The following is an 18509-nucleotide window of genomic DNA, read 5'->3' as shown; positions in this document are numbered from 1 at the left end:
GTGGAGCAGGAACCCCGTCAGTCCCATTTTCCATTGTGTCCTCAGCACCTAGAAGGTTGCTCAGCCACTGACTGAAATCACGAGTTCTGTGAAGGTGTGCTCGCCGTGGGTGGCCCAGGACTGGCCATCACCTGGAGGGGTTCCTGACCTGCTGTGTCGTCTGGCCCCCGTGCGGTGAGAGCTGGGCCAGCCAGAGCCATACACAGCAGCAGGGTCCTCTCCGATGGCCTAGAAGTTTCTGGGGTGCCCGCCTCCCAGACACCAGGGGGCTTCTGGCATGGCCCCTGGGGCAGAAACCTCTGAGGTAAAAACTAGACATTTCAGGGCAAAAAGGGTAAGAATGACCGTGATCTGCATAATCAAATAGACACAATGTGAAGTCGGGAGTCAGCGTGCTCACTGGGCACCATGCAGACTGTTTGAATGAATTAACCTCCAACAGTGCCAAAGGTTTGCTGTTTTTGTGTGTGCGTCTAAATGTGGAAACAGAAGAAGAGAGGAACAACCTGGAGATCTTGCTGTGGAATGTGCTACATTGTTAGATACACCAAGAAGAAGATTTCATAGTTAGACACTCTCCTATATCCTTGGTCTACTTGTTTCCTTAACTTCCATGACACTGTTCTGTGAAATAAGGTGGTGGTTAAGGAACAGGAAATAAACGTATACATTTCATTATCCCCTCCTGTGCTGGATATATGCTTTCTATGTGTGGAAATACAGCTGGTTGCCTGGTTAGAACCCAGCAGTCAGATGGACAGATCATTGGTTCTCCCCCATGCGCAGCACCGTGGCCTGCCCGGAGGAGGTGTGCACTGAAGGTGAATAAAGAAGCATGTCATGGGAAATGCTTGGCTTTGGAGCTAAGAGAACATCGTCCGTCCATCTGTCGGATGTTTACCCATCCAGGCATCCACCAGCTCTCAGCACTTACTACAGAGTATTCCAAATTCAGCATGTGTTCCAAATTCCCAAAAGGAAGGAAAATTTCGGACACATTACTGAGTGCTCCAGGTCTCACCGAACTCGGAAACAAAGTCCTGGCAGCTGTGCCTTTCCGCTGTCCCTGTCAGGTTTTGGACAGGGGGTTGAATTTTCCAAGTAGCTCTCCTTGGCCTCCGTCCGCAGAAGGGTACCACCCCCTCGGCAGTTTCTTACCTGTCTGACGGTGCCACAGCGACCGTAGGGGATGTTGAAGATCAGGTAGCGCCCGGTGACTTGGGGGCGGCACAGCTCATCATTTAAGTGGATGTCCCAAGAGGAGTAGCCCAGCCTCCGGAGATAGCCTCGGTCAATGGCGACTCGGAAGAGATGAGGCAGGCAGGAGAGCTGGGCTGCAGGAGAAGCGTGGGAAGAAACGCACAAAGACAGTCTGGACCAGCGGCCGCGCAGGGGCATGTGGGTGTGCGCTTGCTCTGCAAAGCATGGGCGGTGCCTCCGGTGGAGGCTGCTTCAGCTCTCATCACCCCCTACCCTTGACTTGACTCTCACTGAATTTATGTCCTCATTCTCCAAAAGTCACACCAGATCCTGGGAGTCCTACCCACGGCACGTGTCCTGCGGTCTGAGTCAGAGCCTTGTCTAACGATTTAAAGGACAACCCCCTTCCCATGTTGAGGACCCCCAAGGTTGAGCACACATCTATCCGAGGCTTTGTATGAGAGATGTTTTGGGAAAAGAGTGGCAGCAAAGCAGGAGGGAGCGTGCGTGTGAAGAGGCTTCTTCCCCAAACTCCTAAGGCCCACAAGTGGCTGGAGATGCCAGAGGTCTCAGTGGAGGCACAGGAAAGCCCATTCTTTCTCCCCGGGACACCTGCTCTCTCCATTCCCACTTCCCGCAGCCTGGAGGGGAGGGCTTACCCTTGTCCTTGGGTACAGCAGAGGCAGCCGGACCTAGTGAGGGGAGATGGGTGAGAAGCCAAGGTCAGCTGTGCTGACACCCTGACCTGGAGGAGGAGGCCGTGGCCAGCAGCAGAACGGCAGTGCGGGAAATGGGCTCGTTGGATTTAGCTATGGCAGCTGGAGTACAGTGGCTTGAACATACTTCAGGTCGATGGGGAGGGAAAGAGGGCCTGGGGCCTCCTCATGGAGTCCGAGGAAGGGATTTCTGTGCGGGTGCAGTGTTGGCAATACTGGTGTCGTCAATGCTGACATTTGTTAGAGCAAGAGAATAGTCAATTCAGGCTTTGCAGGTTCTAAACACTATCGTTTGAAGGAATCTGGCAGATGTCCCTTTCCATGCTCATGGCATGCTTGGGATCTCAGCCTGGGACATAGGCAGTCTGTGGCTCTCAAAGGCCTCTCCAGCTCAGAAGCAAGGCAGGACAGCAACCCAGGGCCGGGGCCCAGCTCAGGAAGCGTGGCTGGCCACATTCACTCAACCCCTTCAGATACCGTTGGCCCCAGACCTCGGGTCCTTTAGCGGCTATACCCAGATGAAAAGGAAACCCCTTGGCATATAATCCAAGAGTGGAAAACGAATTACTCTTTCCAGTGGGCCTGCTGAACAGCAAAAGGAAAGGTTGGAACTGCGAATACACACAGTGAAAGTGAGGGCCTGGGAGATAAGGATCCCAGGGCCCCAGGCTGACTTGCTCATAAGGCTGTCTGTGGGATGGTTTGTCTAGGGGACTCTGATGATTTTTCTAGTCATGATCAATCCTATGAAGGGCAAGAGTACCTCCCCCACAAAGATAAAAGCATTGGGAGTGATTCCTTTGTTTGCCCGTGAAAAACTAAGTATGAAACAGACAAAGGAGCTTGGACTTGTTCATCAAATCTTAGAATTCTGCGACTTTTTGAGGTTTACCTGGGTAAATTTAGGACAAATATAAGACAGTACTACTCCACAGAGAAGAGGGCCGACCTCTGGAGGTCGAATGCCAAGATGGGTATCGGGTGGTAATAAAAAGTCCTCCAGGAGAGGGATAGGCCACATCTTGGGTGAAAGGGACACAAAGGGCAGCCTAAGGTACTGTGGGGTTCTGACTTCTGAGGGCGGGGTCAAGGGTGTCCACTTAAGATTGCGCCCTTGATGACCCTGTCAGAAATTGAATAAGGGTCTTTGTGGTCTGACAGCCTCAAGTTCTGTGTCCTTAATCATTGCATTATACGGCCGCTTCTTCCTTTGACCTCATAATCTTGTAGCCCTATTTCAGAACAAATACAGCCCTGAATTGGAATTCGACAAAAGTGATGAATAAAACCACAAGGCTGTGCCATGAAAATATTTAGCACAGCAGTTGTGTGACAAATACGCCCTTGCTACCCTAGCAGCTGGCGCCTTGGCCAACACGCAGTCCCTTGACCTTCAGAGCACGGGCAGAGGAAGAGGCACAGTCACCCGGGACACACCTGCGCAGATCACGCCCGCGTCCTCCTGGTGCCGGCAGTTGTGCCGCGCCCAGCTGGAGTGGCCGCAGTGGTCCAGTGCGTCTTCGGTGCCCGAGCAGCGCATGTCGTCCAGCAGGATGGGGCCCGAGCCCGGGCCGAAGCGGCCGCGCCCTGGGGCTGCGAGAGCTCGGCCGCAACCCAGCAGCCGGCACACGACACGAGCATCCCTGATGTCCCAGTGGTCGTCGCACACTGTGCCCCACACGCCCTCGTGGCGGACCTCAACCCGGCCCTCGCAGCGGCTGCGCCCATCCGCCAGGCGCAGGGGCAGGTCTGCGGGAGGAGAGAAAGCAAGTCAGGGGACAGCGGTAACAGGCGCCACAGTCAACCTCCGCTACCGGGCACCTCCGCGTGGTGCATTGTTTGCCGCGGAAGAAATGACACTGCGATGAGACCCACCATGTCTGTTGGTGCTGCCCTCGCTCTCTGTCTCTCTCCCTCCCCCCAACCCCATGGCACTCCCTGTCTCATAAAAAGCCAAACCTGCATTAAGCAAAGCCCTCAAAGAACGGAGGGTATTGTCAGCCTAGTTGCCCAGATACCTAAGAATTTAATCATTAAAAATACTAGAAAGAAAGAAAACAAAACGGCAAAATCCTCCCATCTTTGGAGTAGAATTGTTGAGTCACTGGCTTGACTTAGTGAACAAAATCTATCTCATGAAATTTCTTTTACTCTTGATGAATAAAAGCCAACATTGGAGCTGTAAAATGTGTCTTCTGGGGGCGCCTGGGTGGCTCAGTGGGTTAAAGCCTCTGCCTTCGGCTCAGGTCATGATCCCAGGGTCCTGGGATCGAGCCCCACATCGGGCTCTCTGCTCGGCAGAGAGCCTGCTTCCCATTCTCTCTCTCTCTCTCTCTGCCTCCCTCTCTGCCTACTTGTGATCTCTGTCTAATAAATAGATAAAAAATCTTTAAAAAAAATGTGTCTTCTGTCAGCCAGCTTTTCCATTTCTAGGTGTTTGCTGGAGATAAATGATAACGTGCACTGAAAGATTTGCACACAGCAGAATTCTCCACCGGAGGGAAAAAAACTGGGGAGCACCGACCTGTCTACCCGCAGGAGAGGGGATAAATTGCAGAATATCTACCCAATGGAATATTACTAAGCAATAAAAAGGAACAAAGTACCCATAGGAACCATCTGGACAAATCTCAGAAACAATTTGTTAAGCAAGAGAAGTCAGACACAAAAGAGCACTTATTATTTGATTCCATCTATATGAGATTCTAGAAACACAAAGCTAATCTACAGGGACCGAAAGCAGACCAGTGGTTGCCTGGGGGATTTACTGCAAAGGGAGGCAAAGGAGCTTTTCAGGGTGATGGGAATGCTCTGTGTCTTGATTGTGGTGGTCGCATAGGTGGATGCATTAGAAAAATCTCATAGATGTGTGCAATTCATTGTATATAAATGTACTTCAAAATGGGATTTAAAAAGTAAAAATAATTTTAAAAATCTATATTATGTTGGCGGTGCCACACCAGTAGATGTGTGTAAAATGATTTGTCTTCATATAAAGTGGTTGCTGGTGACTGTTTTCCAACCTTCCTGCTTTCCTTGGCCCACAGAAGATGTTTCGTGATAGCTAATAAATGCCACTGGTGGTGGGTTATGGTATCCTGGTTTAGGATAATTGTTTGCTCCTCATTTAATTTGTTGCTTGTGATTTTGGAGCAAGATAACCATGCTTGCCTGAACTATGAATAAAGGCAAATATCTTTTCTGCAAGGTCCCAGGAAGTGAATGTGGGGCTTCCGACCCCCAAAGGGGTGTGTGTGTGTGTGTGTGTGTGTGTGTGTGTACATGCACATCTGTGTCTGCACATATCTACTTATTAGCTCATAAGGGTGTTCTGTAGAGAGTAGCAACTTTGAAAAAAAATACAACCCTTTATTAATAATGATTTGATAATTTAAGTGCTGAGAACAAAAGCAAATTACCAGGTAAAGGGGTCATGTCTTCGCCAATTGAAATTGTAACTGTAAGAAAGAAAGACCAAGCTTAAAAAGTGCATATCACCAAAGTCAGATATTTATAGTCAAACCTGAAAAGGAGCCACACATTTTCTCAAGGTTTAGGCACTAGTCGTTTTGTTTGAGTTTCTGCATGGGTTTAGGTGCAGAAATGCTGCCCACTAAGTTTTATTTTCTTATCGAAATGTAACAAGTAGTGTGTCTTGCTATTCTACAAAAAGAAAATGATTTGATAAGTGGTCAGAAAAGAAGCCTTTCAAATATACAGAATTTTTATAGGAAGAGTATGAAAGTGTTAGATATTGTAGGAAAAATATTTATTGGGGTGGCCTGTGTGAGTCAGGTCAATATAAATGTATTTAAAAACTCTAAAGAATAAAATAATTGATCAGGACAATTAAATGAAGCAAACCAATCAGATTTCTCAGAAACATTTTTAGGTAAGAGAAAGATCATATCTGAGAGGTGTACTTCCATGTGAAATACACAGAGGGAAGCAAAAAAGTGACAGTGAATTTTAGGATAGAGTGCGGTTGTATAAATTACTATACAGCTAAGGGTTAATCTAGCAACAGGCATATGATCTTTACCAGGTGATGGTGTCACTTTTGTTGAAATCAGATTTACGGCTGCCAAAAAAAAAAGAGAGAAAAAATTTTTTTCTAGTTCAAAGAAAGCATTAACATCGCATGTCATTGATATTTCACACTGTACACTCCAAGTTTATGAAAATAAGTCTGACCCATAAGCTGCATAGAACAGAACCCACCCTGCTTATTTATCGTGTGGACGTACACATCCAGGAGTAAAATGGTATATGAGAAGTTGGCACTTTGCCAGAGAGACAAACCATTCCCATTTTGAGCGTCCATACTGTGTCCTACAATTTCCTTCTCGAATCCCTACAGCAGCTGTTCCCGGGAAGTACTGTCTGTATGTTAGAGATGAGGAAATCGAGACTCAGAGAGCTTGTAAACATGCCCGGGACATCTTCAGTTCTGACCTGGGACACTCCAGAATATGCACCCTTTCTACAGCACTCTGCTTTTCAGGAGCATAAAATGTGGGTATGGCAGTCATTCTCTGCTGTCACCTTCATCTTAGACTTTGAGTCTCCAGGACTGTGGAAAATAGATTTCTGCTGTTTAAGCCACATGGTCTGTGATACTTAGTTATGGCTGCCTGAGTTAAAACAGTGGCAAGTTTCCTCCTCCTCTGGGCCTCATTTTCTTCCAAAACAAGGGGAGTGGTTCAGCATTTTACTCCTCGAATGTGGCCTGTGACCAGCAGGATAAGCATCACCTGGGAGCCTGTGAGAAATGCAGAATCCAGCCTCCATCTGGAGCCATGAAATCCCAAACTGCATTTTACCAAGTTCTCCAGGCCATTCACTTGTACATGAACATTTGAGAATTGTTGCCATGGGCCATCTCTAACGTGTCATCCAGGATTGATGCTTAATGCCATTTTATCCTACTCATCCTGTCCCTACACCTGCCTCCACTGTGTTCAGAATCATAACCACTGTGGGTTCCAGTGGCCTGGAACCAACCAGACCTCCCTCTCCTCTCTCCTGACCGCTCTTGGGGAAATAAGAGTGTGTTTTCTCTGAGTTGTGTCCGCTCCTGCTGGGCTGTGGTTTCTCAGAAAGTCACTCACCAGGGCTACTGCAGAAAGTAGAGACCCTACCTGGTGAAGAGGCCTTTTCTCCTGGAGTGGAAGTTGTATCTGCAAACAAAGAAGACTCAAACTCAAATATCAGTGAAAAGACAATGGAAAGTTTTGGTTTGAACAACAGTGTGGTAGAAGATGGAATTGCACATGGGTAGAACCAACACTATCACAATCTAGTTCTCTTGCATTTTGGTGTGTGGGATGGGTCAAAGCACCACCTGTAACCTAACACAGATCACCAGGCTAGTGGAGGTGGGGGGCCCTGCCCTTGCCTCCCAGGAGCACATCTGATTAAGACCAAGCCAACAAGCTGAGGGAATGTCCTAGCAGAGGGACCACTTTTGTGACTGTGGATGGATGAAGAGAACATGAAGCTTCATTTCTATGAAAAGGATGCTGGGACTTCTGTTTATATATCAGAGCTTCTGCGACAGACAAAATATTCACTACCTATGTTCATTTGTCCAACAGAAAGAGGGAGAGTTGATCATATTTAACTTAAGAAATGTGACAGACAGAAAACATTACCAGAGGGTGTGTCCACTTCTGCTGAAGTTGAAGATACATCTGTAAAGGGACAGAGAAAATTGGACACTTAAAAATGGGAGAAAGGACTCTTCAGTGTGTCTTTTCATTCAGTCTACTTTGTGGTCAACATGGTCATTATGTGGGCTCGTTTTCAAAATCGAATATGGCAAGTGAGAAGCTGGTCTCATGATTTAAACCACACGACAAGAGAGCTTTTACCAGAGGGAGAGGTCACTTCTGCTGAGGATGAAGATGTATCTGTAAAAAAGAGAAGACCTAAAAACTAGCCAAGAGGAGAGGACACTTGGGAGTTTGTTCTTACTGAGGCTGGGCTGGGGATAAGCTTTCCATGGAACAGCCTAGACTGATGAATGGAAGTCCAAGAAGAGGCACTTAATAGGGCAGGAGACAGTGTCTTACCTGGTGTGGAGGTCACAGTGGTTGCTACTAAATCTACAGGAGAACAAAAATAACAAAGCAACAATAAGACAGCCATATCAGGCCTACGTGTTGCTAAATACAAAGACATAAAGGTGGCCATCCTAGATCAGTATAACTGGCCTGGCTTGTCTTCCAGCTTTCCAGACAGGGGGATCCCTAGATCCTCCACTGCCTCCAGGCCACCTCTCCAGCTCTTGGGTTTCCATTCCTCTTGCCCACCCTTTACTTCTCCCCTTGGAGAAGGTGAACATTACCTACTTAGAGGGCAACAACCCTTGGTCCAAGTTTCTCCCAATATGTGTTTATCTAACAGAGATTCTGTAATTGGAGGGATTCCTACACCTGGTCCTCCCTCCTCTCCTTGAATGGTTGGAAGGCAGCGACACAAGAAAGGGTGAGCTCTTGGACTGTCCCAAGACCCAGACTGAGGGTAAGGAGGGGATGGCAGGTCCATTTGCCTCTTGTACTAAGGATTGCCCTCCACCCAAGCCTTCTCAGGAGTATGGGCCCTATTTTGGTCTTGACTCTGATGTCTTACTTAATTGCTTTAGCACCTAGAGTAGGGGAGAGCACCCTCTTTATTGTCCTCCCCACAAATAAACCTCTAACACTCTATTTGTAAAATTGTTCACCCCAAAGTCACATTAGGAACTCCTCAGATATTATTGCAACCAGCATCACTCAAGATTATCGTATAAGACAAAAGTTACTTGTTACCATGGTCAACTCTGCATCTCTCAATACCTTGGCACAGAGCCTGGCACATGACCATCCTCACCAAATGCTGAATGAATGTCTAAGGAGGATCAGTCAAAGCCGTGGTTTGGCTCTCCACCATCCTGCCAACACCCATGCCATGACTGGTTTCCAGGAGGAACTTCCACCATGGGCAGCTGATGTTAGATCAACAGTCTATCCAGTGAATGACTTATTTTTGAGTTTGGGAATTGGCTAAACTAATTTTTCCCTTGGCCCACACATTTAGCTGGGCTTCTTGGAACTCATTCCCCATCAGGGGGTACAGAGGTGGCCTATGTGAGTCAGGTCAATAGAAACATATTTAAAGTCTCTAAATAATAAAATAATTTGATCAGGACAGAAACAATTGTGAAATGAGCTCCCTGGAAAACCAAACATGATAATTTATAGCAAGTAAGATGAATAGAACCCACAATAACACCAAAATTACCTGTTGAGGTGGTTACAGTAATAGTAGAAGATTCTGGAAATGAGAAAAGGCAATTGATCAAAACCTGCCAAATGGCAAAATAATTGTTTTACAGTTAACCTGTTTTCTTCTCTCTGTCCCTGGAGCATAGGAATCAAGGACTTCATTTATTTAACAATGGATTTTGATTCATCCCTTCCTTCTATGGCAGACACTGTGCTAGATACTGGAGTCAAACAACAAAGAAATCAAGACAGGGCTCCTACTCTGTCAAAGTGCAGCTGTGACCAGTGCTATGAAGGGGAGATATGTGATGCTCTGAGAACCTATGACAGGTGATCTCACCTGCCAGCGAGTTCCCATATCTATCTTCATGAGAGGCAACACCACCGCCTTGGGCCTGTCACAGGGCTTGGCCCAGACCGAGCACTCTGCTCAAAGACAGTGACAACCTGACACTCTCCGCACTCCCCCCTCCCAAACTGTCCTGGTTGACATGGCACAGGCAGTCTTGCTGACCCATCTGCCTATATTTGCAGTGGGCAGAGGGTATTACCAGGTGACGAAGTCACTTCCGCTAAAGTAGACATTATGCCTAAACAGGAAACACAAACAGGAAAATCAATCGATCAGAAAGTTTTTATGCATTTTCCAGTTCTACACAATTCTGCCTTTCCTATGATCTCATCTACCTGGTTTTGTTGTTGGAAAAATTCAAGTGTGAGGACGAGTTACTTCCCAACCTCCTGAATAAAAGTAGAGGCACCCAAAGCAAAACATGAACCATTATAAATGAAAACTTTCCTGAAATGGAGCACATTTCTCTGTCCTGTCCTTTTAAGCAGAAGACATAGTTCAACCTGCATGACTGAGGCTCCTGGGGAAGAAATCACTGTGGCTCAGGGCTGTCATACTGGGGTACCTCAAGGGATGTTGAGGTTAGTACGCATTTGGGGTCCATATCGTAACATTTAGAGAGTCTGGTGATGTTTACTGGGTTTTGGAACACTTCTATGGCTGTCAGACAATCTGTTAGCATTTCCTGCTATTGCCACTGTGGCTGTTCTATGAGTAGCTCTTCTACCTCCCTGTCCCCATATCCCTCCCTGGTTTGTTGTCTTTCATAATACACAGTGGGGACACCATGTGTGTGTAGGAAGGGAGAACCACAGGCTCTGCGGATACTCTCATGTGAGCTTGAATGTTGGGACCTAAACTTGGCTGTGTAGAGGCCCTCTGTGTCTATTTCTGGATTATAGTCTATTTTTCAAGGGATTAACTCAGCCAAGCCACCCCTGGACAAATAGTAAAAGTGTACTATCTAGGTAGAATTTCAACACAGCAATATCCCTGAAAGGCGGGAAGAGGACAAATCAGCAGAAGAATTGTTACTAGTTCCAAGGACCAAATCTGTGGTAGCAGTGGAATCAGGAACTGTCAAAGCAAGCGTAATTCAAGGAAATTTTAATTAAATACCATCCTTGTCCACCCAGTTTATTGGTAAATAGTATTTTTTTTTTAAAATCATACTGTTTACAAATTCTGCCCCAGCTGTGTTCATATTTGATTATGCTCTGTTCCTATTTGATTTTCCTATTCTCTGTATCATTAAGCTAAGGGAAATAAATAATGAGGAAGATGGTATTTGGGTCTGGGATCCAAGAGACCTGGGTTGGAGTCTCTGCTTTTTGTGTAACCAGGTATGTGGCTGTGGACACGTCCCGTTGCATCTCTCAGCTTCCTCTGCTGCATCTGAAGGGCCCATCCATGGACCAGCAGCATCTGCATCACCTTGTTAGAAACGCAAACCCTCAAGACTCACCCCAGAACAATGGAATCAGAGCCTGCATTTCAAAAGATCTCCAGGCTGGGTGTCTGGGTGGCTCAGTCAGTTAAAAGGTTAAATGTTTGACTCTTGGTTTCGGCCCAGGTCATGATCTCAGGGTCATGAGATGGAGCCCTGGGTTGGGCTCTGCACTCAGGAGGAAGTCTGCTTGAAATCCTCGCTTCCTCTCCCTCTGCCCCTCCCACTCATGTTCTCTGCTCTCTCTTCCTCTAAAATCAATCGATCGGTCAATCTTAAAAAAAGTAAAAAGATCTCCAGGTGATTAATTTGAACACTGAAGTTTGGGAGGTATCAAGCATTCATGCGGAGATGCCGCTAGCCCCAGAAATAATGGGCACAGGCCAGGAAGAAACCAGATAGCACTGCCCATGTAAAGGGTCCCCTGCCTGCTCAACCCCGGACAATTGGTGTCTTGACAAAATTCATTCTAGCATTTCCTATTCTGTGGGTTCTCCAAAAGAGCTTGAAATCTGGACTTTTATATGAAATCACTCATTTGTAAAATGTGGTATTAAAAGAAAATTAAACATTGATTGGCAAAACTCTTTCGTCTGAATCAAAACTGCCCCCATGTCCAAACTTATTCAATGGGCTGCCTGTTTGTGATTTCAGGTCTGAACAGTCTCTGAGGTTTCTTCCAAATCTTGAAAAAAACGTTATACGGTGATGCTGCCATATTGAACTTGACCTTGCCTGAGAGAGCTGGCAGCGGATTCTCACAAACCCAACCACAAAGAGACAAATCGGTTTCATTATCTGATTTCCTTAGAGGTCGGTTTCTCCGGAGCCTGGCAGAGGGTTCTGAGATTTTTGGAAACATGGACCAAGAACTACTTTCATGAGCGTTTTCCGTTGGAGAAAACTTGACTTGAATTGATTTGTTCTGAGATGGCATGTCTCCCACTTACTTAGCCATATATTGATTAACTCAAGCTCTAGGATGATCCCCAAAGTCCCCAAGAGGGAAGTTCACAAAAAGACACATGTGTTGCTTAAACTAGAGAGCCAGATACTCAGCCAAGAGCAGCACACACATCTCTTTGTAGTGTGACTGTCAAGCTCCCGTCACTGTACACTTGCACTGGTGTGTGCTTGCACTGGTGTGTGCTTGCACCAGTGTGTGCTTGCACTGGTGTGTGTGCCCACACTGGTGTGTGCACTTGCACTGGTGAGTGTGCTTGCACTGGTGTGTGTGCTTGCACTGGTGTGTGCCACCCAATCTCCAGGACAAGCTTCCTCTTCCTGTTCTACAGATGAAGAAAGGAGGCTCTGGGTGGTAAGGGCACTTGCCCACTGTCACCCAGTTGGTAAAGGCTAGAGCCAGAACATAAGCCAAGATTCTTGAGCTCCAAATTCTGTGATGCTGTATTTCTACTTGGAAGGTTTCAGTGGTCAAAGAATTTTGAGAAACCTGGGTCAAAACAAGTGTTAAAAAGATCCTTTACTGCGGGACTTGTCAGAGATGTTAATGGGCTAACAGACAGAATCTTCAAGAGAAGGATATGGTATTCCCCCGACTTATTTAGTTATTTAAATTATTTTTAAAAATTTGCATATGACTGGGTTGGTGTACTGTATTGTGAAACATACGCAGGAGATGTGGTACTCTATTATTTTCTGAAAATGCAGATTACAGGGATAAATTTGCCCATGATGCCCGAAGTCCTGTGCTGTTCAAAAAAGGAACTCATTGAATTCCCAAAAGTGTGAATCTGAAGGAGTCTCATGTCACTATAATATGATCTCAGAGACCTGCAGGTGCACCAAGGGCCAAGGGCACACACTGGGCAAATGATGTCCTCCATACAGAAGGGATGTAAGCTGTATCTGCCCAAGTTACTAAGCATTCGATGAATATGTGAGCACCTTATATTAGTTTGATATGAGCTCAATATTTAGTTTCTGGTGATGGATAAACTTTAACCCTACCCATATGCAGGACCATCTGGCCATCTATGATTTCTATAAAGCAAGAATGAAAATAAAATTACCAGGCAAAGTGGTCATTTCTGCGGCTGGTGCTGAAACTGTAAAACAAAACCAAAACCAAAGTAGGAGAAAATCCAAACAAAAATCCCACCCACCAGCAGAAAATTTAGAAGCTACCTTTTTACTTGAAACATTTATGCCTCAGATGTACTAAAATTAGACACAAAAATGACTTTTGAAATGTGAAATTACAAATAAGAAAAGCCTCTTGGATGAGACTGAATGGGAGCTAGGGCTGCGTGAAGGTGGAGGTGAGAAGCATCTTTGGTCGTGAGGATGGTGTAATCACCCCGCGTGGGTCAGAAAGGCTGTTTCTCTGATGCCGTGCAGAGCAAAGATTTCCTGGGGTTGCAGAGTATAGAAACCTTCCCAATTCTGACCTTAGGTTTCCAGCACTGATTTGCTCATTTTCAGTGACCTACCTAGTTGATACCATAGCACCAATGTCTGAATAGGAAAGGAGAGTGGTTCCTCAATGTAATCAGATTCAATGTCACTATTGTGAGTGACCTACTATGGCTGAAACACCTAAGGCATCCTGACCCCTCACCCTGGTAAGGAAGCCTGATGAGGGCAGGATAGTCACCTGCGATGCTCACTTCTGTGTCTTCCCATAGAGTTGCGCCTGGCGCAGGGAAAGAGCTCGGGAATCATTTATTAAGTAAATGGATGCATTCGCTGAATCCCATTATTCTTGTCTTTACTCTACGAAATTAAGAGTACCTGGGCAGTGGGTATTTTCATTTCATCTGATTTGCTTTTGTAGTCATACTGGCTTGGCAGCCTGAAATAATGCGTACATGGGCTGAATTGAAAAAAAAAAAAAGAGGAAGGGAAACCATCTCAAACCAGGGGCCCCCTGGAAATAGGCGATGCTTTCACAAAGGGCCCAGGTGGGAGGGACTGGGTTTTGTTCATGGAACTCCCAAAGCAGCACCAGAAAGGCAGCTTTCAGGCTCAAAACATAATTTTAAGCCAAAGACTAGGAAGAGCAGTTACCCCAGTGCGTGGATAACAGGGAATCTGGTAAATCTTTGAAGAGGGCAGAGACTGAGGGCTCCAAAGTGAACCCCTGAGTGTAGGTTCAAACGATGGGTAAATTAGCAGATTAAGAGAGGCTAAGAAGGACCCAGAGGCTTCTGGGAACCAGAATGGACCATAACAGGTGCCTGGAGGACCCCGAGGGGACCTGAGCTTCCGCATATTCATTTCCACATCCCTCTTGCCTACCCCCAGGGCCGTGGCTCCGGCAATGTCAAGAGAAAGTCAAGAGTGAGTGCCTGAACCAAGGACTCCGGCATCCATGGTGGCCGCATGGCAAGCCCAGTGCCAGCACTGGCCTACTGTGGCCTCATTGCCCGGCCCTGCACATTGTCCAGGAGGACGCCCCCCACACCCTCCATGGAGTGGCCATTCCCCAGGGCTCCGATGCCCTCCTCACAGTCTGGCTGCCAACACATGACGTCGGTTGCATCGGTGGCCAGAGGTCATCCCACATGGTCACCCATGTGCCACTGTGGTGTATCTTCACAATGGCTCCTCCCATCCGCCAACCTGATGGTGGGCAAGTCTGGGCAAGACTCAGGTTGTTACTGGAATGGGATTAGCTCCTCTGGCAAGTAATTTCTAATAGGACTTTTCTGTAATTTTTACCCTAGCCAACCCTGAAGTCCACTACTCTACCATCTCTTGCTTCCTTTCCCAAGTCTCACAGGGAAAAGTTACATTATTGCTCACAAATGCAATGACTGGTTTTTCTGGGCTAGCTCTGATTTCAGATACTTGTTCCTTTGAAATAGGATAATTGGGGACACCTGGGTGGCTCAGTGGGTTAAGCCACTGCCTTCAGCTCGGGTCACAATCTCAGGGTCCTGGGATCCAGCCCCACATCGGGCTCTCTGCTCAGCGGGGAACCTGCTTCCTCCCCACCTCTCTGCCTGCCTCTCTGCCTACTTGTGATCTCTGTCTGTCAAATAAATAAATAATATCTTAAAAAAAAAGAAATAGGATAATTGCAAGGGTAAGGATAGATACTAATTTTAGAACTGGGTCATTAAATTGCTAAGCAACAGCATGGAAATAGGTCAAAGTCAACTTTTCATTATTTTCTTTAGTCAAAACTTGTACACTGGTTCGGGTACACCAGATTCACAGATAAATTTTAGAAGCAGAGACTAGACCAAGAGCTAGCCCTGCTTGCGACCTCTTCCACAGCGTTGGGCCCGAACCCTCTGGTGGTTGACATTCCTGGTTGTAGCCTCAGGGAAGCCACTAGAAAGAGTCAATACTAGCAAGTCCTGAATGAAGCAATAGAAGGATTACCGGCTGTAGGATTTGTTTCTGTGGGTTCTGGGACAGCTTCTGCAGCTGGAAGAGAAAACCCAAGGCACTTAACATTAGTGCAGTGCACAGCTGCAAAACGATAGCAGACACACCAGCTGAGTGGGTGTGTGAACCCACATCTGTGCCAGTTGCCAGTTCAGAACGTACTGGCAGAGGCGACTGGATTTCTACCACCACCTTTCCCCCCGTTGGTGAGACCCTGGTGTATGGACACTAATCCGAAGGCTCTAGCTGAGCTTTTCCAGGGAGGAGCCATCCATAGCCACTTAGACCTGACGCTAACACAAATAGGACACATGAGTGTCTGATGGCATTTTGACTCTGAGTCTCATAGAGAGATACCAAGACGTGTTCAGAGCACCAAAGGCTCCCTCTGCGGACTAAAAGAACTACCCAACGACACGGGAGGTGAGAAGGATCCTCACCTTGTCTGCTTCTTCACCCGCCTGGGGACCTTGTCTCCCCCCACCCTCTGAGAAGGGGGCGGCTCTGGGCCATGGCGTGGGGGTCACAGATGTTTGCTGCATGTATCATTTAGTAGGAGAAGGTAATCAAACAGGGTTTTTAAGTGTTCATTCAGCTTTTTTGAAATAAAAATTGTCCCTAATGGTAAGAAAAGCCCTAGTCGGGCAACAGCAAATCAGGAGAGCGTTCATATGGAGCTCTCTCTGAGAAATAGCTTCATGAGAAATTTATGGGATTGACACACATCAGAAAATCATTCCTGGAAATTAAAAACCGTCCCGAGCAGGGGCGCAACTTCCCGCTTCCCAGGCACAGGTTTTGCTCCGAGGATCTCTGCTCTCCTTCGAGCAGGGGAACAGGCTGTGATATCTGACACACCTGAGACTAGTGCGACCAGTGTCCTGGGTTAGCCGAATCTGAGGGGCTTCCCAGGACAGGGGACTTCCAGCGCTACAATTGGGAAAATTCCAGGCAGATGGGACCAGCTGTTTTCATGACCTGGAAGCCCAAGGCTTTCGGGGTTGGCCTCCTGGCAGGTCCAGCTCTGCTGCTTAGGGTGGGAAGCCGGGCTGAGGGAGAGTTCAGGGACCTGAGCAGATAGCCCCAGCCTCTTCGTGGTGTCTATAGTTATGGACCGACAGGGCGAGGTGGTGGCACCGCCCCAGGCTTCTCTCGTTGCCTGTACATTGCACAGTGTCTAGGAGGATGGGGCCCAAGCTGCCACCAAACAGACTGCCCCTCAGGACCGCCAGGGCCGGCCTGCAGCCCAGCTGCCGGCTCACCACCTGCACAGCAGGCAGGCCCCAGAGGTGGTCACACACCGCCCCCCAGGGGCCATCCTAGAGGATCTCCACACGGCGGTCGCACCTGCTCCTCCCAGCCGCCAGTCGCACCAGGGGCGGATCTGCAGGGGCCAAGGGCAGAGGGGCTGGAGAAGGTTCTTGCCACTCTCAAATGAGACAGCATTCCCAGCTAGAGAATTCTACCCCAGCCCCAGCCCTCTGGCCACTGGTTGCACAGCCTGTGTCCACGGGGACACCATAGATGCAGAGGGGACCACAGGACTGCGTCTGGTTTCTGAAATTTAGCACCATCTCTACAGTGGTTCACACTCACTGGGCCACTTCTTTATGGGAACCAGGGCCACATGGTGACCTTGCAGAAGACACACTTAAAAACAACCTTCTACTTTCTTCCTGTCTGCAGTGTCGTTCGCCGTGTGGTTTCTCTACAAATTCAAAACCATTCAGCAGAACACTTGATGTTCAGACTTCTTATTTCTTGCCCAGGTCTCGAAAAATGTTATGGAGCTCTCAGAACAGAATTAATTTCACCTTACTTGAATTTTAAAAAGGTTGAAGTATTTATTGGAGGTTGAGGGAGAAGGTTGGGGCTGGGAAACTGAGCAGAAGAGGGGGGAGCACTGCTCCTACCAGAAGGTAGGATGGTGACTGGGTGAAACTTGACCCTGAACCAAAAGCAAATGAGGCTGGTTCTCATATTCTGAGCCCCAGAAGTTGATCTGGTTCCTGGGGTTCCCTTAGAGTAGGGCCCCCAAGAGTACTGTGTGGGTCAGGCTCTTCCTACAAGACGTCCAGTGATGCCACTGAGGCTGGGTGGGTGGCTGGTTCTCCTTGGGAAGGTCCCCGTGTGGGAACAACCCACCATGTCACCAGCCTTGATCCCCTACAGCCTCAGGGCCAGGAAAACTACATTGGCTACATTTCTGTGGGCCGCCAATGCCAGCCTAGGAAAAGAAGTCACAAAATCTAAGAATGGAAAAGATACCTGTTGGATGGAAGACACGCGGCTGCTCCCCTGGAGCTGAAGAAGCTGCACGTGGGGAAGAGAAAACATCATAAGGACACTCCAAACCATCCGTGCAATTGCCTAGTTGTCTCAACAGCCTCTCCTTCCCAGGTGTGGGTTTGCCTTTAAACGACCCCATCCAGTCTAATCCAATGGTTAGCATGTAAAACGTGATGGTGGCTCACACACGTGTACATACTATTCTGGTGAGGAGTGAGACAACAGGAGAAATAAAGTGGATGTTGGGGTTGGGAGGGTATGGCTCCATCGGCCCAGAGGGTTTCTCAGAACCCACGGTTCAGCCTTAACATCCAGAGGTCCAGGTGGCGTGGCGGAGTCGGGAAAGTCTGCTGCCACCAGGACCGCCTGCCCCCAGAGCCTCCTGCCTTCTCTGGCCTGTAACCCCCTCTGTGGATGAGCCCCCACTTCGGCTCAGGAGCCGGGGTCTCAGTCCTGCTGACACGCAGATCTCCTATACGGGAAGGATGACCTCAAACTTGCCACCACCCCAGACAGCTTTTCCTCGGGGGCCAGAGGACGGCCCCAGGGGAATGGGAAACAGCTCCGGGCCTTCGCCCTCTGGGAAAGGTCTGGAGCGAAGAGCATTGTCAAGGAGAGTGAAGGGTGGTGAGGGAGACCTAGTGTGGGGCCCCTGGCACTAGGTGGCTCGTCACCCATTGGCAGATAAAATGGGAGTGAACTCACGGATCCCTGGATGCCCAGCAGCTGCAGAATCTGCAGAGATAAGGAAAAATGGGGGGAGGGTTAATAATAGAAATGGGGTGAGGCACCTGGGAGTGTGGCCTCCTAAGCGTCCAACTCTGCTTTTCAGTCAAGTCAGGATCTCAGGGTCGTGAGATGCAGCCCCGTGTGAGATT

General features: G+C 47.9%; 1 protein-coding gene across 1 annotated transcript in view; it reads right to left on the bottom strand.

The window, feature by feature from the left end:
* The window catches only part of LOC111145040 (deleted in malignant brain tumors 1), a 197318-nt gene that overhangs the window by 9121 nt on the left and 169688 nt on the right, over positions 1-18509 (bottom strand). Inside the window, 4 exon segments of the mRNA XM_022499653.1 lie at positions 1159-1334; positions 3354-3665; positions 16508-16607; positions 16690-16726. Coding sequence (XP_022355361.1) covers positions 1159-1334; positions 3354-3665; positions 16508-16607; positions 16690-16726 — 625 coding nt within the window.

The sequence above is a fragment of the Enhydra lutris genome, unplaced genomic scaffold, assembly GCF_002288905.1.
Source record: "Enhydra lutris kenyoni isolate GAN:26980312 unplaced genomic scaffold, ASM228890v2 scaffoldscaffold12, whole genome shotgun sequence".
Lineage (NCBI taxonomy): Eukaryota > Metazoa > Chordata > Mammalia > Carnivora > Mustelidae > Enhydra > Enhydra lutris.
This window is presented reverse-complemented; position numbering and strand designations above follow the sequence as displayed.